The 22188-nt window shown below is 50.1% G+C and overlaps 1 protein-coding gene across 1 annotated transcript; it reads right to left on the bottom strand.

Moving 5' to 3' along the window:
• Nucleotides 1-5936: 5936 nt before the first annotated feature.
• LRRC75B (leucine rich repeat containing 75B) lies at nucleotides 5937-18718 on the bottom strand. The gene is made up of 4 exons (XM_010720300.3): nucleotides 18348-18718; nucleotides 14834-14962; nucleotides 12565-12677; nucleotides 5937-7562 (listed from the first exon to the last, which is right to left on the bottom strand). The coding sequence occupies exons 1-4, from the start codon at nucleotides 18591-18593 to the stop codon at nucleotides 7040-7042; spliced, it is 1011 nt and encodes a 336-aa protein (XP_010718602.2). The 5' UTR covers nucleotides 18594-18718; the 3' UTR covers nucleotides 5937-7039.
• Between the last annotated feature and the right edge of the window lie 3470 nt (nucleotides 18719-22188).

Below are 22188 nucleotides of genomic sequence, written 5' to 3'. Positions count from 1 at the left end.
ATGTTTTCTTATAGTGTCCAGAATACCTTGGAGGTAAATGAATAGGGAAATGCTGCCCTCCTCCACTCATTCTAGCTGTTCTTCAAAGACTAGAGCATAGAATTACTTAACTCTGTGTGGAGACTGGTGTACTTTACGGCCAGGAAGTTTGGGGTTTTTACTTCCCTTAATTTAGACTTTTAATGGGAAAAGTATTTTGGTTTTGTGTGTGAATTGGTTGTTCCTGTTAGGCTATTATTCCTGGCACGGGGCTAGTCATTGCATAAGCAAGCATTGTGCATCCCCTGCTGCTCAGCAGAGACTGTCAAATAGGAGCCTATGAAAAGTGGAGGTCTTCCAGCATCATTAATTCAGGGGAGAGTGTTGTAGCCCTGGCAAAGAAACAGACTGTATCCAGAAGATGTGTAGTTATGCTGGGAGAGATGAAAAGAATGGCAGAAAAAAGCACTATTATTGTGGGGTTTTTTTTTGCCTGGCGACTGAAAATCTGTTTTCTGGTAGGGGGCTTGCTCCAGTTCAGTGGAGAGATATTACTACGTCCACTCCAGAGCAAACCACTGCTTGTTGTGAGGCAAAACTGCTTGCAATTCGTCCCACAGTGCCTAAAATGTTGATGGAGAGCGGAACAGAGCAGTTAGAGGGAATATCAACAGTGCTGGGCTGCAAGGGGAGGCAAAGAGAATGCCTGAATCTGTGGGGAGATGGTGTGGTTTGTGAAAGTGGCCCTTCAGCTTCTTCGTGGCTCCATGCTGTGAAGTTCCTGACCACACACAGGCTTTCATGTTGTTGTTATGGTTTGTTGTTTTTTTCTAAGCAAAACTGCTGCAGGGAAGTCTCTTTATTGTCACCTTGCATTTCACAAGGAGAGATGGAGACTGAACTGTAGAGAGGTTCAGTGTCTCTGGATCTCAGGGATAAAATCTGCAGAGGCCCAGTGAATGCTCTGACTGCTGGATTATCCCTACAAAGTTCATCTCCAGAACTCTGATGTAGAAGTGATGGTCTCTGAACACTCTTGCATCAGTCTGCTATTGAACTGTAAGCTGCTTCATGGTGCTTTTTGGATTTGACACTTCTCAGGGTATTCAGGTTTCTCTGCCTGTATTCTGAAGGTTTGTAGGTAAGTAGCTTGTCAAGACAACCATATTTCTTCTCTTGCAAGGTAGATAAATCACGGATCAAATACACTTGGATACTGTGCTGAGAGCACCTCGCAGTTCACTTTGTCCAGGTACAAGCAAAGATGATGATTAGAGGATTGTTCTTATTCATAGCCCTCCTTTCAAGAGACTTGGTTCTGTTTTTGGGGGGAGAGGGGCAAGCCTCTTTCTCTGCCCCACCTGGCAGAAGAAAACAAACTTCAGCAACAGAAATGTGCATTGGCTCTGTTCACCTATTTTGAATGTGTTGAGTGCAATTAACATCTGTAATAGTGAAGGAAAAGATTTGTTGTTTCTAGTAGGAGACATCAGGGTTGTATATTTGGGCTTTCTGAGGAGGTCTGGGGGGGCTGGCAGTACTCCTGGCCCTCACTGTGCAGCTGAGAATGTGACAATGCATAAACTATGTGGTGCCATTTGAAGTTGCTCATTGATGTTTTTACAGCCCTCTAAAATCTGAAGTAGATGGCAAGATGAATAGGTTTTTGTTTTATTTTTTTTTTCTCTGACTTCATCCACCTGAGAGATGGAAATGAACTGTGGAGACTCTGACTCTTCTGTAACTAAAAAAAGGCATTGCTGTTTGCTGCTTCACAATTGAATAAGCTCCTTTCTACATTTCAAATACCTCTAAAATAGCTCTACAGCAGGCTTTTTTGTTTTTTTTTTCTTTCACGGAGCTCAGTTACCAGCCTATATCAAACCTCTTTGAAGAGCACTGTAAAAAGCTGCCCCTCAGAGGCCCCTCCAGAGCCAGGGAGGAGTGCATCATCTTGGCTGCAGCCCTCACCTTTTGCTTTTGAGGACAGCTTGGCTGCTGCTCTGTGGTTTGGGAAATGCACATAGAGGAAATGCTGCTTTCTCCTTTTCTCTGGGTATTCGTTAGGATGAGCTCTCTTTGTTTTGCCTTTTTGCTACAAACTTTTTCTAGTTAATAAGCCACATTGGACACAGAAGCTCTAGGGTGAAGCTCTAGGGAGCTCATTAGAGTTTCTCATATCAGAATTTGACTTCCAGTACATGAAGTCTAATCCTAACCCTAGGCTGAGATTTGTGTCGCAGGATGTGCTGAAGCCTCTGGCTAGGGCTGTGTACAGGGAGGACTCTGGCAGCCCTCACTTCTTGCTTTGCTTTCAATGTTTCCATTGCCTCTTTTTCAGACACAGCCAGCCCTTCCCCTGTACTGATGCTGAAATGAGAAAACCCTGTTTTCTCTGCAGTGGGGTATTGTGCTTAGAGAGAGACTGTGTGTGTGAGGCCTGGGTTCATTTCTGCTTGGTGAGGGATGGCAGGAACAGCAGATAAGAGCCTGGTTTGCAGAAGTACAGGAAAATCCTCCCCCAAATACTCCATATCAGAGATGAGGGATGGACGTGGTCAGGGCTGAGATCCAGAGGAGGATAGCTTGCTGCTGGAGACCCAGCCTCTGAGGGTCTGGTGGCATGTCAGAATCATTCCTTGCAATCCTTGGTATTCTCCATCGCATTGCCTTTCAACTGTAGCTTTTAAAAAACAAAACCATCTGCCCCAAAAAGTTGATAAAATGTGCAGTTGGTTCTGACACCAGCACATACTGCCCTCTCTAGCCCTGTCTGCTAGTTCCAGAGAGGGTTCCTGGGCTGGGCCCTGCTAATCCTAGGGTTATCTCTGCTGGGTGAACCTGGGGTCTGCAGAATAAAGGAAGAGCTTATCAGCTGCAAGAGAGTTCAAATAAAGGCATGCACGCCAAACTTGGCTCCACAAACCAAAAGACTTCATGGGAGCAAGAACAAAGCTCCACTCAGCTGTCTGACATGGAGACCCATGGGCTGCTGCTGGTACAGGGAAATGCTTTTTTCTGCTTTTTTTATGTGGCCACATTCATGCTAACTGAGACTCCTTACGTTTCACAGGAGTTATGCTTATTGAATGAAGCCTGTGTAGTTGTTAGATAGCTTTCCAAATGCTTCCCGTCGTGGTATCTAACCTGGGGCATATTGCCTCAAAAATGGACTGGGAGGAATAATCCTCATTAAGTGCTGGAAGTGTCTGGTGGTAGGCAGAATAATCTGTCTCTTAAAGGCAAATGCTGAATGCTTTTTTGCTTGCTTTCATAAGAGGAACTTTGGTAACATTGTCAGCAACTGTCCACTAAGGAGCCTGTCAGTCTTCCCAAAGAGTGCAAACTCCATTACTGTCTGAGCACTCATCATGAGAAATGTATTATAAACTGAAAAAAAGAGCTTAGTTTGTGAGGAAAGGAAAGCCCTTGACAGATTGTGAAGTGTTTAAAATAAAAATAGGTCAGACAAGCCCATGCTTCCAGCTGTGTTTGCATCCTTACCTTGACAAAACAATTACAGCTACTGGATGGAGTCATAGGGGTGGTGATGAGGCTCGTGATGACCCCTCTGCTGAGCATCTCATTACCTTAGAATGCTCTTGGTAGTTACTCTGTGTTTTGAAGTCAGTGCTGTATAAAATAAAGGATAAGGGAGTGAGGAAGGTGCTGACCAGCTAGGGAAGGAGGGAGCAAGTATACTTCTGATTAAGACACTGAAAAGTTTTGGTCTATCCTTTCTTCTTCTGCCATCTGGCACCCATGGCCTTATTTACCTGTGTCCTCAGAGTCCTCACGTTTGAGCAAAGCTGTGGCTGGGCTTTGTGGGCTGGCTGCCTTTCTGACCCTGTGCAGAGTCCCAGCTTACTGCTTACTGCAAGTGGCCATCTCCCTTGGCCCTGAGAGTGTGCAGGAGGCTGCTGGGCCAGGTAGGAAACTCCTGACTGTTTGCATCCTGCATGGAAAGGAAGGGAGGCTGCTAACCTGTGAAATGATGGAGGTTGGCCTGGTGCATGAGATTGGTAATGAAGTGTGTACTGTTTTGCACAGCTGAAATTACAGCCCAGCAGCAGCAAGTACAGAGCTGAGGAGAGTATTCAGTATGGCAGGGGTCTGCCTCTCCTGCTGTGCTATCTAGCTCACTGCAAGGCAAGCATCCCCTGATTTAGCAGCGCAACAAAGCTGGTCCCTCTGGGTAAGTAGCAATGAGGAGACTTGTACCAGCAGCTCATCCCTTTAATCCCCTTTGAGATCCCAGAGCTTTCACATTCTGTGCAAGGAAAGGCTCATTTGTGTTGCATTCTCCTCTCTGGTTTGTATCTCCCTGTAGCAGTGCACTGGGATGTTTCCCAGCTCTGGGGCTGGATGCACAGTGCTGTGCTCCTTGGAGTCCTCCACCTGTCAGTGCCGTTGGGAGCTGACAGGGAACAGCTGGATATGCTGTGAGCATTTGTCCACAGTTATTAGAGCTGATCCAAGAGGCACTGCTGGCTTCCTAAGCCAAGACCTCAAAATTTGCATTTGCATGTATTTATTCACAGCCAGTTCTCCGTGGGGAAGTTTCTATGGCAAAGCAACCAAGTGCATATGGAGGAATAACCACCAGTCCCACAGCTGCTTGGTTTGTCTCAAGCCATGCTTTATCTCTTGCTCCTGTAGCTGCCAATAGTACAAAATTTCCTTGCAAAGGGCGGAACGTCTCTTCTCCATCCTGCTGATCAGCATGGCTTGGACCCAAAAGGCTACTTACAGCAGGGCTGGAAGTGGTTGGGGCTGAGCCAGGGACTCTGCAGGAAGAGCTGTCAGAGGTGGGCTGCACGCTGGGGGTCCTGCCTTGTTTCTGAGGGGTTCTTCTGTGATGGAAAAGCTGTGAAGATGCCTCAATACAGAGCCTTACAGGCAGTGCTCCGAGTTGGAATGCTCAGCACCCCGCTTCCTCTTTCTAGATATGCCACTGACTCACCAGGCAGCACTGAGCCTTCATCTGAATGCTTCGTGCCCGAGTTTTCTTCTTGGCACAGACTGCTGCTCTGCTCAGACTGCAAGGGTTTAAGCAGATCCTGCTGCCGTTTGAAATGCTTTTCGTTTTTGCTGAAGGATATTTTGGAAGGAGAAGGAGGAAAACTAAATCTGATCTTTTCCACAACAGGGGAGGAAAGAGCACAAGGAGAGGGAGAAATTGAGTTTTAACAAGAGAGGCAGGCAGTGACCTCTGAAAGTGGCAGAGCCTTTCCCAGTAATGGGAGTGGCTGCTTGAGAAACTCTGTTTTGCCTTCCGCAAGACAATCTCATGCCCCCAAACGCAGCCTTTGCCATAGAAATTACTCTACAAATCCAGGGGTGAGAACTGTTTAGGGGAGCACAAGCTCCCTTACCTCCTTGGGTTGCACAGCCTGGCTACGTTAGCACTACCTGTTTCCCACCCTCGTTCCAAGCACCATGTCCTGGCTATCTCGGGGCCTTTTCTCTCCCATCTCCACTGTGATGGGCAACTAAGACCAGCTAACTCCTGCAATAGCAGGTTGTAATAGTTGTCCCAGGGTCTGTAAAGCCATCTTTCTTCCTTGGGTAACTTTTGGTACTGAGAGATGTGTTTTAATGGGCACGGTGGGGATGTGCTGATGGCTGGACTAGATGATCTTAGAAATCTTTTCCAACCTTTATGAGTCTGTGATGAGGCTCTTGGCAGCTGATCAGAGATACTGATACCATCCAGTGCCCTCACTCTTCATCCAAAGGGATAAATCACTCAGCATCACCAATTTGCTCTTGCAACACCTTGAGAGGTCAGCAAGGAGCATGAAAGAATCATTTGTTTCACGCTGATTTGGGTGGCTCAGTATATGAGACTTTCTTTTATGCGTTGAGACTCCCAGAGAGATTCTTTCAAAAGTCAGGTTGCAGTGACTGGACTGCTGGCTCAGCTTGGCAACAACACAGATACTCAGACCCGATGGTACTTTACACTCATGTCCAAGAGAACCGTTTATTGAGTTTACACAGAACGTGAGCAATGTGGAAAACACTAGAAATCTTGCATCACTGGTTTGGTTTTGGACAGCATTGGAAATGACAGTGCAGCTGCTCACATCATGTCAGTATTACGAGGTATGCAATATGCAATAAGGAGCCAAAGCTTCGCACTTTAGCTTAGGAAGTGCCCACCTCTGGCACATTCACTGCTTGCTCCTCTAGTGTCAGTAAAGCACTTAGCTGTCTGATATTCCTTGATTTCACTTGAAACTTGTAAGTTGTGTACAAAACCACAGTTTTTGAACCAGTCCTTTTAAACCACAAGACTATTTCCCCTCCCTTTTCAACCCTTGGCCTTCCCACCCCATCTCATCTCATCCCATCCCCCATGCTCCCACCAACACATACCTCCTTCCCCTCCCTCTCACCCCAGTCACACAACAAATATCCTGATGCTGCAGTTCCAAGCCATGTGTCCGCCCCAGCCTATGCAATCCGATGGTCTCTGACCAAGTCCCTTTGTTCAGACATTAATACAAAACACACAATGGGGGGGGGGGGGGGAAAGCAAAACAAAAAGAGCCAGACACAAGAGGGAGACACTGCTGGGCTCCAGCTCTGGCCTCTGAGCCCTTCAACGAAGCTCCACAACAGCTAGGCTCTTGGGGTACCTCCTTTCACACTGCAGGTCCCAAGCTTTCCAAGGTGCCTAGGAAAAGAAGGAAAGGAAGTAAACGACAAGCCTGTTTCTGTTTTAGGTTTCCCCCCATCACTTTCCCTCAACCCAATGGCTGCTGGAAGAAATGGTTGACTCCGACAGGTCTTCCAGTGAAGCCCAGCCTGGGGACCAGCTTTGCTGTAAGTTCCTCTCTGTAATGTGGGCGATGGGTTCGGCAGCGAGGGGAGGGAGCAGAGCACATTTTGGGGAACAACAGGCTTTGTCTCACAGCAAACTGGAGGGAGATGTCAGGGAAGGTGAGAGAGAAGTGCCGAAGGAAGCCGGTCAAGCTGGCCCTCTGCTTGGTGTTTGGACTCAGAACTGCTCCTTGGGGTGGCTTCAGTGTGCCAGAGCCGGCTCGTTGTCCAGTCACCTCTCGCAGCCCTGCTGAGGGACAGCGTGCCGTGGGGTGCTCCCTGCTTCCTCGTCCTCCGGCCGGCCGCCCTCCTGCCCGCTGGGGATCTCTGGGTCACAGTCGAGAGCCTCATAAATGGTTGGCAGCGTGGTCTGCTGGCTGAGGCGCTTGCGCAGGCCCACGAGCAAAGGCTGCGGCATGGACGAGACATCCACGTTGTTGCCGAGGTCTACCCAAGCCAGGCAAGGGAACTTGTTCATGTCCTTCATGGTGTCAGTCAGCTCCTTCATGGTCGCTCGCGTCAGTCGGTTGCCGTTGAGGGAAAGGTGGGTGAGCTTGGGCAGTGCCCAGAGGAAGGGCAGCAGCAGGCGCACCATGTCGTCGTTCAGCTCGGTGAAGCTCAGGTCCACGGAGGTGAGGTGATCCCCGTTGTTCTGAAGGTAGTACGCCATGCGGTGCACATCCCGCATGGTCAGAGGGATCCCGGACAGATCCATGGAGCCCTGGCTCACCTTCTTCTGCAGGCTGTTCTTCAGGCTGGGGGTGGAAAGGGAGAGAGAGGAATGACACGCACAGAGCAGGGGAGGGCTCGTTAAGAACGTTCTGCAAACAGAAAGTGGAGCTTGGTTAGTTAACAGGCATGAAGTTTGCACCATGCCTCTGGGCAGGTTGTGTCCGCGGGCTTTCCTGGGTCTTCTCTGCACTTAAACTCCTCAAAAACTGGCAAACCGTAGGACTCTGAATTCTTTCACTAGTACATTTCAGAGGGTTTGTCTGGATGTGTACATACAGATGTTCATGCATGGACAGCAGAAATACCCATGGCAAGCAAAGCTTCCATATGGACTGGTTTGCAGTGTGTCTGAGCTGTTTTTCACCACCTCTCCAGGTGAATGCTGTGGTCTGTTGCAAACAAATTATGATGCAGTAGAGCGGTGTTAAAAGGCTGCATATTTTATCAGAAAAAACAATCTGTGAGCAAACAGCACTCCAAGAGTGGATTTACCACGTCCCTTTAAAAGCCTTCCCCAGCATCCCCCACCTGTAGCTGCTGGTTTGGATCTCGGTGGTCAGCAAATCATTGGGGATCTGCTGCAGCTGTGAGGAGGTGGGCAGGGCAGCAGGGTGCTGAGAGCAATCTAGAGAGATCTGCTCTCACCTGTGGCCCTTGTTTGCTAGGAGAGCAGAGCGAGGAGGAGGTAGGCTGCAGGGTAAGTAAAGCTGTGCTACAGGGTCCCAAAATGAGTGGGATGAGGAGTTCTGAGGTGGATTTTAGGTCTGTGGGAGTGCTGTGAGAAGTGGAAGCTGTGGGGGGTGATGAGGCTGTGTTGTGGGATTGAGTAGAAGTGTGTGTTGATGCAATGTGGGAGCTTACTGCCTTAATATAAATGATATTAGCCTCGCTGTCCTTACAGATGCAGCTAGCTTTAAGGATATTGGAGCTCTACTAGAATCTCCACTAGTGCCCTTACTCATATGCTCAGTGGGTGTAGAAGTGCCTTGTTGGGGTTGGGGTAAGAACTAACCACCAGTATGAAGATGCCCACTCTTCCTATCTGGCTGCCTGTAGTGTTCTGCACGGCTGCAGCACAGCCAGTCCCTGGGGATGTGCAGTTTCCTTGGAGAAGGCTGAAGCACCACAGGAGCTGCCGTTGCAGGTGAGAATGCCTCTGCAAACTTCAGTGTTTCTAGGCCCTTCTGCCGTTGTGAGGAGGATACGATGCTGCCCTTACTGCTCTGCTTTGTGTATACAGTTTGTGGTATTTCAGAAACTTCAGCCTCCCTATGAATATGTGGTAACACAAATGAATAACTATGCATCAGTGCATTCATCGACACTTTGTGGATGCATTTAACACTGCTGCGATCCCATGAAGGAGCATGAGGAGGAAATGACCTCGTGGGCTGCACTGTCTGTTCTACAGCCCACAAATTCCTGCTCTCTGGGTTTGGCAGCACTTTGTTCTGGCTTTTTCCATACATCCTTGTGCTTCTGGAGGGAATTCACTGTGCGAGGCTGAGGCTGTATCTAATGTATTTAATGAGTTCTCATGGTAGGAAGCTGTAACAGTGTGAAATAACTTGCATTCAGACCTAAAGGTTTCAAACAGCCTTATGTCCCACTCTTTATGTGACCTGGGCCACCCCTCTGTGGACCTTGAGAGGAGCAAGAAAATGTTTGTGCAGCAGCTGATAAAATGCCAGGCTTATTTCTAGGGGAGGGGATCATCTAATATCCTCTAATTTCTGCAAGTAAAATAGGCTTAAAGATAGCTTCAATTGAAGATGCTTTTTTCTTTGTGTGAGACAAAACAGCTATTTAGTGACATGGCTCTGGATGCCCATGGGACTTGTAGGCGGAGGGCTGCGAAGTGCTGGAGGCTGGATTAGCCTTGTGCTGCTGCAGCTGGTGCTGTGTGCACGTCTATAATTGTCAGGGTTTGCATCCAGCAAGGATCTAGACCCTGGATGCAGGGAAGCAGATGGTGTTTGTATTCTCTGCAGTAAGTTTAGAGAGGAAATGTTCTCTGTGATGCTGGAGGATCGGCTTCAAGTGAGAATGCAATGTGAGCAAGAAGCAAGGTGATGTGCAGCCTGACCCCACAGCCTGCCTGGAGCTGTGTGCAGCATGCAGTGGGGAACAGTGCCTGCCATTCCTAAGAGATCAGTGCCCTACAACTTCTTCCTCATCAGTTAAGCTCTTTGGTGGCTGTGACAGTTCCTGCTTGTTGCTCTGGTGAGACTTGCAGTAGATCCAGTGGTGCTTGGCATCCTGTTGTGGTCTTGAAGGAGCTTGTTCAGCATCCTGGAAATTGAGTCTTTGCCCTGTCTTCACACTAAGAGAAGCAGAGGCTGGGAGGAAGTGGTAAGAACCAAATAAGATTTCAGTAATGAGTGATGCCTAATAGTCCCTGTCTGTATCGCTGGGGAGTTACCAGATTTCTCCCTCTACGTCTCTTATTTTTCTTTAATTTCTTTATATTCAAAGTTTTCCTGGTGCTCCCACCACTGTGCATCCCCTCCTTCATTAACAGGCACTGCCAGAAGTGGCTAATTAACCACGAGTCGAGTATTTCTTTGCGGTTCCTCCTTGCACAGAGCCTAGTGGCAGGCATGTCTGGATGGCTCCTCTGCCAGCGACTTAAGGATGAGCTCCGGGCTTTTTAATTGCCTACTTAGCATAATCTGCTTGCCTTTGCTTCCTTGTGGCACAGGGTGCTGCTTTGAAAGTCTGGCTTCAGCTGGTTCTGGTGAGGTGAGAGACGCCTCGAGCACTAAGCTAAACAAACCCAGTTCCAGCTGTTCTTGTACTTGCATCTGACTCTTACCATGTGGCTTTAGTTAACTGACTGGTATTCTCTAACTTGGCTTCCTAACTCAAAAGCAGAACGATGGTGAACATTTCCTCCGTTGCATAAAGGAGAAATGGGAGCTCTACTTAATATTCATCTCATGCCATGTGAAGGCTAAGATCTAATCTGCCAGAGCTGTCATCTATGGCCCTGACTGATGTTTTCAAGAAGAAATAAAAAGACCGCAGCCCTTTAAAGATGCTTCCCTGCAGTCTTCTAGACACAAACGCTTTCATTGCATTTTTAAAGTGCATCTAATGCTGCAGTGTCTGGGCAGTGCACATCAATAAATGAGAAATGGAGCAGTGAGCCCAGAAGGAACACTCGGTTCCCCACCCAGCTTTAGATTAGCCAAGATGGTACAAAATGCAATTCACTCAGGCAAATGAACTAAACCATAGTGTGACCTGGGAAAAAGGAAACCTGGATGTGTGCAACTCCATATGCACAAATGCCTTTATTCTTCCAGAACAGGTGACTGGGTGGGAAACTGGGGCTATTTTTTCTGCACCAGGAACACCCTGCTTGTAAAGATTGCTCAGTTTTCTGCCTGCGTGTTTTATGGGTTCAGGTTCCATCCATTGCACTGAGGAGAGGCACTGAGCAGCCAGCTCTGAGTGCAATGCTAGTAGAAGATGTGGAAGGTTCCCCAACCCAGCTATGCCAAGTTCAGTCATCATCTATAGCTCCTTAATGGCAGTACTAGACTACAGTGCAGCCCTATCAGCCCTTCTTCTTCCATGTTTCTCTGTGGACTCTGTTTCTGGCCTGGGGTGCTCAGCTGGTAAAAGCTGCTCTGATGGCAACTTGCAGCAGCCTGATTTCACTTCTAGAAGCAGGGCCTGTGTTACAGTCACTTCAGAGGAATGGCTCTGCAGGGAAGGCACTGAGGACAGACAGCAACCTGTTGTGTCCTCTCCCTATGAGATTCATTGCACCTTTGCTGTGGTCACAGCCTCAGGTTAAATCAGTGTTAAAGGTGGTAACAGAAGCAGGTAGGACCTATGGCTTTAGTGGGGGAGCAGGTTTGTGGTTAAGGACATCCGGAAAGATGTGCTTGTCTAAAAGCTCTCATAGGATGTTTTGCTAACAGTCTCTGAGGGATCTGATTGGGCTCAATGTGTGACTAAAATAACACTGTTTCTGCATGATGGAAGTTTGAATGGTCCTTAGCAGAGTTTGCAGTTCCAGTTATCCTGGGATCACTGTGTACTGAAACAGGGGTGCTTGAAGACATTTATCTCGTTCTTTCTACTTCATCAATTCATGGGTAGCTCAGGTTTGTACTTACAGTTGGGTTCCACTGAGAGTGGATTAGGATGTGACTTAGAGTCAGTTCCTGCCCTACAGGTTTGTTGGTTGGTCATAGGGGAACACCTGATGTGTGGTCCTGCTCGAGTACGGTGGGCGCTTCCCATCTCCCAAACCACATCTCTGTAGCAGCCTGACAGTAATTAAAACCTGGCAGATGCTCCCTGTTGTCTATGTGGCTGAACTTGCTAATTATCCTCTGGACCCATTTGGCACTTTGCCAGAAAGTGGAAATTGCATTTCAGAAGGGATAAATTGGGTTCTGTATCAGATCCACGAAAGCCCAAGCCCAGAGGATCACAAAGGCAAGGGAATATGTTTTCCACACATTGATTCTTCTGAAGAATCCCAGATTTCCACTGGAGATTAGAAATGCCTTCAGAAGTCTTGCTGCTATACATGTACTTCTTATAGGACCTTGAAGGCAGAAAGGTACAAGGCAGGGGCAGGAGTTCAGCAGAGGTCAGAGTGAAATGCTCTATAACAGATGGCAGGAAGCAGAGAATACAGATCAGTTAAAAGCAGCCTGGCTGGACAGAATACAGCCCTGATATCTCCAAGTGAAACAGCAATTCCTTGCTTTTCTGTTACCAGCAGCAGCCAAAGATGCCAACTCTGCAGATGCTTTCTGCCACAAACCATAAACCAGTTCCTCTCCTGTTTTTCAACAAGAAAGTGCTGCTGTTACATATTTAATTCAAATTATTCTGCCTTATACATTGCCCTGCAGCTGTGTCTGGGCTGCGTGCCTGCAGGGCTGCCAACTTAGAGTGCTTGTGGGGCTGCGTACCTTGCGAGTACTGCTGTCTCTGCTTCCTTAGCACTGTGACAGCAGGTCTGATTTCGATGAACTTGAGAGAGACTGAGGAACTTACCACATTTGGGACTTCCTGCGGGGCATGCCATGCCGGTGCCATTTGGAGTGTGGGGTCAGGTGGTAGATCAGCTGCCTGCAGATCCTGTCTGAGGACTTCCAGGGGTCGTATTCCTGCAAGCAAAGGGGTACGTTAGGCTCTGTATGCTGCTGCAGAACAGGAGGAAAAGGGTGGGAGATGGGAAAGGGACTGTAGATAGCAGATAGCAGAGTATGGGACTGTATACAAGAAAAGACGGAAAAGAGGATGAAAAAGGAATGGCTAAAAGGTTGGAGATGTCTCTGCAACACAGCATGCACTTCTGGGGTGCCAGGAACATGTAAGTACCCCACACTGTCAGGAAGAATCCCAGCCCAGCATTTTCCTGCCTTGACAGGGGAGTGGGGCTGCAAACCTGAACTCTTCTTCCTTCCCGTGCTCAGCTAGGAGAAGGAACCAGACAGGTCCCTGCACTGCACCTTGCTTCCTTGCAGTCTGCTTTTCTCCTGGAGGTCTGAATTTGGGAGCTTCCCAACAACAGCAGTTCCCTCCACCCCTTGCAACAACTAACTCATCAGCACCGAGGTGGCAGCAGCTCTCCTGAGTTTCTTTTTGCACGCATTCTCCATTTCTGTGACTTTGAAAGCATCTCTCTTCTCCTGGTGAAGCAGAATGACAAATGGCAGCTGCTGAAGGTTGGGATTTCTGCCTCATCTCGCATACAGACACCTGCATTCCTACTCTTCAGCCCTCCAGCCATAGTGCAACACGTGCATTTAGGGATTTGATAGGTAAACACATAGTAAAGCTGTCAGAACGCTAACTTATTCTTTATTGCAAGCAGTTAAAGTGCTGTACTGTGGGCCAACAGCTGCACAGTGACTCTTCTAAGCAGTCCCTGAATCAGCTGAGCATCCCCAGGATGCACTGCCAGCACGTGGCTGCTTTTCTGTGCCAAATCAAGAGAAATCCCAGCCTGTTCTCAGAGAGCACCTCTTGATCCACCACAGTTCACTTGGGGAGCCCAAGGGACTGGCGTTAGGTGCCCTGTTCCAGACTGCTGCTGCATTGGCAAAGTGGGTGCTGGTGCCACCTACCACAGCAGGTGCACACCAGGCTTCATGACAGATGCTGGCACAGTGCCCTGTGAGCATTTGCTCACAGTTGAGAATTACCCTCCTGTTCCCTCCGTGTCCTCGCTGATGTAACGCTCTGCTGGAATTACATCGTGCTCAACCTTTTGCATGTAAGGCTGTTACAGCTGCTGGGTGCTCAGCTGGGGTCAGAGGGGGGGATTTGGGGTGCTGGGGCTTTCCACCCCCCTAAATAATCTCCTGTGGGGAAAATCTTATCTACACAATGGTAGACATGGCATTTCATTTAAGCATATGTGCATGTAAGACATGGAAGTAGAGAAGAGGGATGTATACGGGTGCACAAAAATCAATGTATTGTCTGCTGGCAGGGCAGTGTCTCCCTGTGTCACTTCACTGCTCAGTGAGATGGGCAAGATTCAGTTAGGAGGTAGTTTTAGATGCTTGTATTTGGATAATAATTAGCCTTGAAAAGATTTTTCAGGCTATCTTACAGCTGCAATGAGGATTAGAATGCTGCTAATTTGCACCAGGCTTTCAGCATACTCCCCAGGGCACCACTGCCTGCTCTGAGCTGCGTGTGCTTAATAGCTATCTTTGCATAAGTTCACTCTGCTGCCCTCTCTATAAAGCAAACATGACACTTGCTGAGCCCGATGAGTGAACGGATGGTGTTTGTGGTGGTAAAGGGTAACAGCTGTAGGTGCTGGTGTTGCTGTGGGATGGAGTGCTGGGTTAGGATGGTCTGATGTGATAAAGCCTTAGAGAGGGGTTCTTGTCTTCCTCCCAGAGTCACCAGCTTGGGCAGAGGTGCAGGGAACTCTGTAGCCCCATAAACACCTCTTCCCAATGGCTAGCTTATGGGGCTGGGGGTGTGTTATTGTATATGGCAACACTGCCTTCCCCATCATATATTTTTATCTGGCACGTGTCCTCACAACCAAGTCTTCTGTTGGCAAGATGAGTAATTCCCTGACTTTTGTGCCCATAACCTCTCTCCCCAACTGCAATCATGTTCCAAAGTTCTTCCAACCGATTTCTACAGATACGTGCATATCACTGCATGCTCTACTGCTCCAAGGATGCATGCTGGCTGGTTCTGGAGAACCACCCAGCTTGATCCACATCCTCATTTGAGCTCATTCTGCATCATGCCACGTTGTAAAGTGTCCATTGAGCTAAAGGGGAGGATTCACCTTTTTGGGACACTGCAGGTCTCTAGCAAGGCTCATCAGCAGGTCATGGGAGATGGGATCCACCAAGTTGAGGAAGGTTGCATTTTTGTAGAGGACTTCATTGAGGAATGTTCCTTCCAGTCCCAGGTCCTACAAAAAGAAACAGACAGCTGAGCATCTTGGGAAAAAGGATCACGGATACTCACTTGGCAATACTCTGAGGACAGAAAAATACCCCAGCAACAAAAAAGTAGAACAAGAAGGCTGGGATGTAACTGGGATGGTGCTGAGTTGGATTCGGTTGTTGAGGAGGGCTCAGCTGAGGGAGGAAACGAGTCCTCTGCCCATTCTGCATGCTGCTGCCAGGAGAAATGAATAAGCAAATGAGTGCCCCATATGTTCGCACTGCTCCACTAGAAGTGTGCTTCAGGCACCACTCAGGGAAAGATGCACCGAGAACTCTAAGAGAGAAAGCTGGGAGTGTGTGCATGCAGAGCCAGCAGGGACAGAGCCATCATTGGCAGAGGTGCTGAATCTTAATCCCAAGCAGCAAGCAAAACTGCTGCTGTAGTCACTCTCCCTGCTCTGTGTATGCTCAGATCAAATTGAGCGGATAGCAGAACGGAGACAAAGATCCTGGCTACAGATGTGATGGAGAAAGCAAGAATAAATCAAATGCTTTACAGCCCCACCACCGCGTGCACAGCACAAGCAACCAAGGAGCTCGAGCAGTGGGTGAATCCTGAAGGACAGAGGCAGCTGGATGTGGGCCAAGGCATCGTGCCAACATCTCCCTTAACCGTAAGGCTTTGGGGAAATGGAACCTCCCACACAGCATAGCATGGATAGATGAGGGAAGCTGCCAAGAGGATGGCATGGCTGAGCCTGCAGCAGTGGATGTCAGACTGGTAATTACACTCCCCCACTTGGAGCTATGCTGTTAAGTTGAATCTGCATTCCCACTATAAGACTGCCTTCGAGGGTTTTATCAGTAATATAGATAGAAATATTCACTTTGCGTAGATAATCCATAAATTGTTAGCACAGGGCATTTTCTAGTTCTTAGTTGTATTCTTCCCTTACTGCCTCCTTTTCTTTTTCCAGTCCTTCTCTGTTCTTTGGAAAATGCAGTACTGCCCACCCAGGCACTGTGGTGAGCAGACAGTGTTATGGATCCGGGCCATTCCATTGGCACAGTGTTCTTATTGGACACTTGGTTGCTGATGTCTCAGCACAGGAAAATCTAGTTGTACTTTTTACTGCTGTTAGTCTGATGCCTCCAGCAGAGCGATGCCCACTCACCAGCAGAAACAGGTCTTTCTCTGGTAGGTATTTCTCAGGCTGATGTGGACATGTGCAATGGAGCCATCAGAGTGCTGCTTTGCAAAGCAAGTGTGCATGAGCGTATTCCTGCTGCTTGCAGTTGTTCTCAGCATGTTGCCAGAATCTCGTATCCCTGTTCAGTAGATCTGCTTACAGCTTCTCCCTTTATTTAATTACACGTTTCTGATGTCCTGGGAGCAATCCACCACTTCTTGGGGCCTGCAGGCCACGAGCTGAGAAGTGCTGGTGGATCTGTGGGGCTGGATGAGGTCTGGCAATGGCAGGAGGCACTTCCAGGAGCCCTGGTGTGCCTGAGTGCATCCCCCTCATTCGCAGGGGTTGAAGTTCTGGCTCCTGTGTTGCTCTGCCATCTCTGGGGGAGATGGCAATGCTGCCAGTCTGAGGCTCAGTGATAAGGTATGGTGTTAAATATCCTCACTGCCCACTGGAGTGAAGGAGGTCTCTCTCTCTCTCTCTCTCTCTCTTGTTACAGGTAACAAACAGACCCTTGCCTGGGATGTGTTAACCAGCAACTTGTGAGAGCATTACTGCTCAGGTAAGCAGTCTGTGTGAGGAGGGACATGCTGGGGACCAAGCTAAGGGCTGAGCTTAGCCGAAGAGTGATGTAATGTTGTGAATAATGAAAGACGCTGATTGTGGTGCTTTGAAGCATTGGACACGTGAGAATTGGTTGTGATGATCTGCCCCCAGCATGGCTGACAGCTGTGCTCAGCCATTGGAAGGTGCCACGCACATTAGCAGCCTTTGAGCACACAAAGAACCGGAGGCGTTGTGGGGGTGCTGGATGGGTTCCCATCTCATTTTGTGGAGGAAGGCTGTGTTGGGACTACAGGATGTGTGTCCCGCTGTGGTGTTGTCAGCAGATGAACAGAGGGTCACTGTTTTAAGATGGACAGGAGGAGATGGGGACAAGGGGAAGTGAGAGGGCAGGGGGCAGAAGAGGAGTGCTCAGCATGTGGTAATTCTGGGTGCAGGGCTGAGCCTGAAAGACACTGGCAGGCTGTGCGGGAAGGAGGGCTCAGCAATGACCCTCCATGGCTCTGTGACTCAGCATCCAAACCCCACTGCTCACAGATGGGGCTTGTGGAGACCTCGAGGTCTGGGAGAGATTTTAGTGCTTCAGCCTGAAGGAGAGGTGCTGAGCGCTATAGAAAATGACATTTTGAGGTTCTGGCCTCTGGCAAACCCTATAGAAGTCGGTTCATGTTAGACTGCCACAGCTGTGAAGAAAAAGAGGCAACCACTGACTTCTTGTAATAACTCTTCTAAACTGCCTTTGAGATCTTACTCAGCCTTGTCTGCCATACACACGCTTTTTACTATGTGCATGCATGGCAAGAGGGCTGTTTGCAGGGCTAGCAGTGCTCCTCACGTGAACTCTAGGGCAGTGGGCATGAAAAGCAGAGAGGGAATTTTAGGTCCCATAATTTCTTATTCCAAAAAGTGCAGCTCGCCAGTAGCTGGGAGCATTGGTCACCCTAAGGTGTGCTGCAGAGCCTGGGACTTGGAGCTCAGAGCGGGCATTACTGCAGCTGTACAGCATCCCTGAGAGCCCGGCCCTGCTCCAAAGCTCACACCCAAAGGCTGCTGACTGCTATAGAAGCAACTGGGTACATTCCCAGGATGAAGTGGGTCATTATCTAATGAAGGGACACGATAAGCTGAGAACCGGCGGTGTTTTGTGCCAAATCAGAGGGAGCATTTGTCCCCTGTGCTGTTTATTTCAGAGCCGCCTGCAGTTCGGGGAGGTGAGTTTGCCTGGAAAGTGACGGAGCGATGGAGATGCTCTGTTCCAGCAATGGGGCTCTGCATTCCTTTGGCAGGGGCTGTCTGTGCGGTGGGGCTCTTCTATGCCTGCATAGCGGCAGATAGAGCCCCGCTCCCCAGAAACACCGATCCCTCTCCCCTCCAGCCGGGCTGCGGGAGGTGGCTTTTCCCTGGGGAGCAGCGCTCCTGAACGCACCGGGGGCTGACGCGGAGGGCTGCGGGTTGGGACGGCTCGGGCACCGCTTTACCTGCCCGCCGTGCTCCCCTCCTCACAGCCTCAATCCCCGGGCGGGGAAGGGGAGGTGGCAACGAACTACGGGCGGTGTCCCCAGCCCGAACGGCGGCACAAAGAGCCGGGCCCGGCCCCGCACCGCCCCGGCCCCTTTGTTGCCCGTAGGCTGCCCGCCCCGCCCGCGGCTTTTACCTTCCTGAGCAGCCTGAGGATGTGCACGGCGTGCTCCCGCTTGTGTTCTCGGATGGTGGCCTGAATCTCCCGCAGCCACCCCACCCTCCGCACGTAGGGAGCGGGCGAGGCTTTCCGCAGCACCCCGGGCAGCTTCTGCGGATTTAGCAACAGCGAAGAGAGGTGGAAGTCGGCACGGCCGGAGGGTTCCTCGACACCGGAGCTCTCATCCTCCAGGCTGCTCTGCCGGCTCAACCGGGAGCCCATGGCCGCGCCGCTCCGGGCCGGGAGGGCTGCGAGCTCCGAACCGGGGAAGGCGCCGCGAGGGCCGGGCGGGGGTCGGCGCTGCCCCGCCCGGATGGCTCCGCCCCGCTTCCCCCCTCACCCCCCCCGGCTGCCGCGTTCGGGGGTATCGCGCTCCGCCGGCCCCCACCTCCTCTCGGAGGCCGCTCCTCCCTTCTCAGGGTGTGTTCTGCCGAGGGGATCCTCGCTGCGGAAGACAAAGAGAGGAGCGGATCCCTCTCCGCATCCCTCCCTGCATCCAGGCGCTCGGGGGATCTTTGACCCCGGGCCAACTCTTGGAACGCTGCGAGAGACGGGCGGTGCTTCCGAACGCACCTTTGGGCTGGGGACGGCCGTTTTCTGCCGCTCTGCTGCTGGAGCAGAGCAGACGGCTTTTGCCCACCGGCGGCCGATAGCATAGTTCTGTCCCCTTCCCAACCCGCTGTGGGCAGGAATGTTTTCCTCCTCGCCTCCGTCCCCCAGCAGCGCACGACAAACTTTAGCACGTCCCCAGACCGAACCGCTGCGATCCAACGGGGCGTTGAGAAAGCAAAGGTTGGATCCCAGAGCTGAGACTTTGCAGGCAGCCGAGTCACGCTCCCAGTATAACCAGCAGTTCAGCCTGACTTCCCATTGCTGGAGCTGTGAGTTTCCTTTTTGCTTAGGACCTCTGTTGGATGCCCGCAGCACACGGAGCCTGGTGTTGGTGGCCTGTGGCTGTAGGAGCAGCCTGGGGTTGAGACAGTACCACCTCTGCAGGAATATCCATTCCTGCAGGTTCTGGGCCCTCATTTTGGGGGATAGGAATGGCTGTGGCTTTTTGCTGTACAGAGCAAAGTTTGCTTTCCTTCTTAGAGCCTCAAATGATGCCACCTCCTTCATGCTCTGCTGGTTTGAGCAGAGAGATGGGATGGAGCTGCCCTCGGAGCCGTGTGGCCAACGCATCAGCTTTGCCCCATGTTTATGCACATCCCCAAGCACAGCAGGTGAAACACGAGGGCCTTTATCATACTTTTACTCAATGTTTGATCAGAGAAAAGCCCTGACTGTCTCTGCTCATCCCCTCCCTACCCAAGCACCCACAGGAGAGAAACTGGCATCAGCAGATGCTGAGGTACTGCTGAAGCTGACTTGGGCTGATCCCATTTGGAGGGAGAGCTGCTGAGTAAAGGCTGCAGGGTCTGGTTGGAGAGGTGCAAGAGGGGCTGGGTCAGGAGAAAATCACTGTAAGGTGAAGTTTATGGCTGATGGTGATGGATAGGAGAAGACAACCCCTGGCAGGCTGATGGCGATGGGGTTGTGCAGCAGCAGAATGAGCTGCCTGAGCTCCATGCTGCTGGGAGGAGGAGCAGCAGGTTTGTAGCCAAGGGATCGGCTCATTGCAGAGTGGCTTTGTGTGTCTCCTCCAGTCTGCGTGGTTTAAAAGTGGAATCAGGGTGTGAATAATAGGAGCTAATGAGAAGCACAACAGTGCAGGGCTTGGTTTCTTCCCACATTCTGTCCGACTAGGGGCACTTGCACCTCCCATCAGGGCATTGCCTGGCCCCATACCAAACATAGGTACATATGGTACTGCTGACTGCAGTTGAGCTGGGCACAGCATGGCTGTTAGAGTCCTCCCAAGAAGTGTCTCTTAAGATTAGAATGGGAAAAATGCAGAGCAAGCAGAGATCCTCTATTTGCTCACATTCTGTGCCTCAGGCACATCTGCTTGTCACTGTGCTGATGTCCTGTAACGGGGATGTTCTGCTCCACCTGCTTTGGGCCTTTGGGACAGGTAAGCAGAGCCTAGGTCCGTGCCAAGAACAGAAGAATGATGGCTCTGGGTCAGCCCACAGTCTCTCTCCCTATATTAGCAGGGGCTGTTGGCAGTGCCTGGAGAGAAGATAACAGGAGGGATGGAGGTTGCTCTTTCCCTGACTATTGTTCTGGCTGCTGACCAGGAGATGGGAATCTCTGCTTTTAATTACTCTTTGCCCTTTTTGCTTTCCTAAACCTTTTTTGAACCAAAGCAAGCACAGCACCTTACAGCAGTGTGTTCCAGCACCAGACTGTGTTGTGTGCAGAAATATTTGTTCTGAATCTGTCACTCGCTGCTTTTCTTTGCTGCTCTGTAGCTAAAAAGCATGGAAGAGACAGCAAGCTATCGTTCTGCATCCCTTTCCCCACCCCATCTCTAATGATAAATCTTTGCTGTGTCTGTTTCTTGGGCTCCTGTGGCTCAGAGCAGGAAGCCCTGCCTGGCAGTGGGGCTGCAATCCCAGCTGCTGCCAGGGAGGACTGCACTGCACACACCCATGTGCTGGGGCTGCTCTCATCTGTATGCTGCTCGAGCGGGATCCGAATGACAATCCTAATTATGTTTGCCTTGTATAAGATGAAAGCTGCATTTCTGACTGGGCTGGGAATGTAATTGATTAATTTAGCATTTAAGAAGGGAAAGAGGATTAAGGTGGTGGTGAAGCTGTGCTGCCAGGCACTGTGTTTGCTGCCTCGCACCATGCTTCAGCTTTTGCTTGCCTGCAGAGCAGCTCATCTCACCTGACATTTCTTGTGGGGTGGCTCTGAGCTTGTTGCACGTCTCTCCTGGAGAAGAGGGAGTTGAGTCCTGGGGAAGACACCTACAAAGAGCAATTCCAGGCTTCAGCTTTAGTTCCTTCTATCTGGAGGCAGGAGCACTTGCTGTTTTGCCCCCACTCTGTCTGCAGGAGAGGGAGATGTATGTGGGGAGCTCCATAACACAGACTCTTGTAGGCCATTGAGCAGAGCAGTACAGACTCGGAGAAGGTCCACTCTCCCACAGCAGCACACATTAGGGAAGAAATCCCCTTATTGTGCAGAATGCAGGGAAGGGAAGGAAGGGCACAGCATCAGTGGGACTCTGCTCCTGGGGAATCCCTGCAGTGCCTGTGCTGGCAGCAGTAACTGCACGCACACAGGCACCACTGAGACTGTGCTTAATGCAGAGGTGGTAACAGTTTTCTATGTAATATTTATTAGTTCTTCAGCCTTTTCCTTCTCACACTGAGGCTCTCCCAGTGGGTCACGAGGCCCTGAAGTATCCTGGTGCTCCAGGGCTAAGGCAGAAACAACACTTAGAAGTGGCAGAATTCTGCTTAAGTAATCATGGACATCTGCTCGTTATGGCAAATGGATCATGTTCTAACAGGGCCTATTAAGGCAGATTTGTTGGGCTGAATATTGCTGCCCTAATGATCACAGGTGTGCTGGGCAGCAGTGCTGCATGCATAGAGAGATCATGAGTCCTCTCCAGTGGTGCGTGGCATTAACCTGATTTCTTTGCATAGGAGAATTCTGAATTTTCACTGCTTTCACAACGAATCAGTGAGCTTTCTGAGGTATGTGGGGGGTTTTTTATTCTCTCCATGCCGGGAACACTCTGCACCCATATTACTTAGATGGGTTTTGCCATGATTAGATGAGGTTGCAGTGTGAGGTTGGGTGCTGGGAGGGGTGGAACATTGCTGGGCTCAGCAGGAGCAGTGGAGGAAGTTCACAGACCCAGACTGTCCCGTGGGCTTCTTGCATTTTCAGCATCAGAGACATCTGATCTTGTAGC

Source organism: Meleagris gallopavo, chromosome 17 (genome assembly GCF_905368555.1).
Source record: "Meleagris gallopavo chromosome 17, MGAL_WU_HG_1.1, whole genome shotgun sequence".
Taxonomy (NCBI): domain Eukaryota; kingdom Metazoa; phylum Chordata; class Aves; order Galliformes; family Phasianidae; genus Meleagris; species Meleagris gallopavo.
Note: the sequence above shows the minus strand (reverse complement) of the source record. Positions and strands in the feature narration are given on the sequence as shown.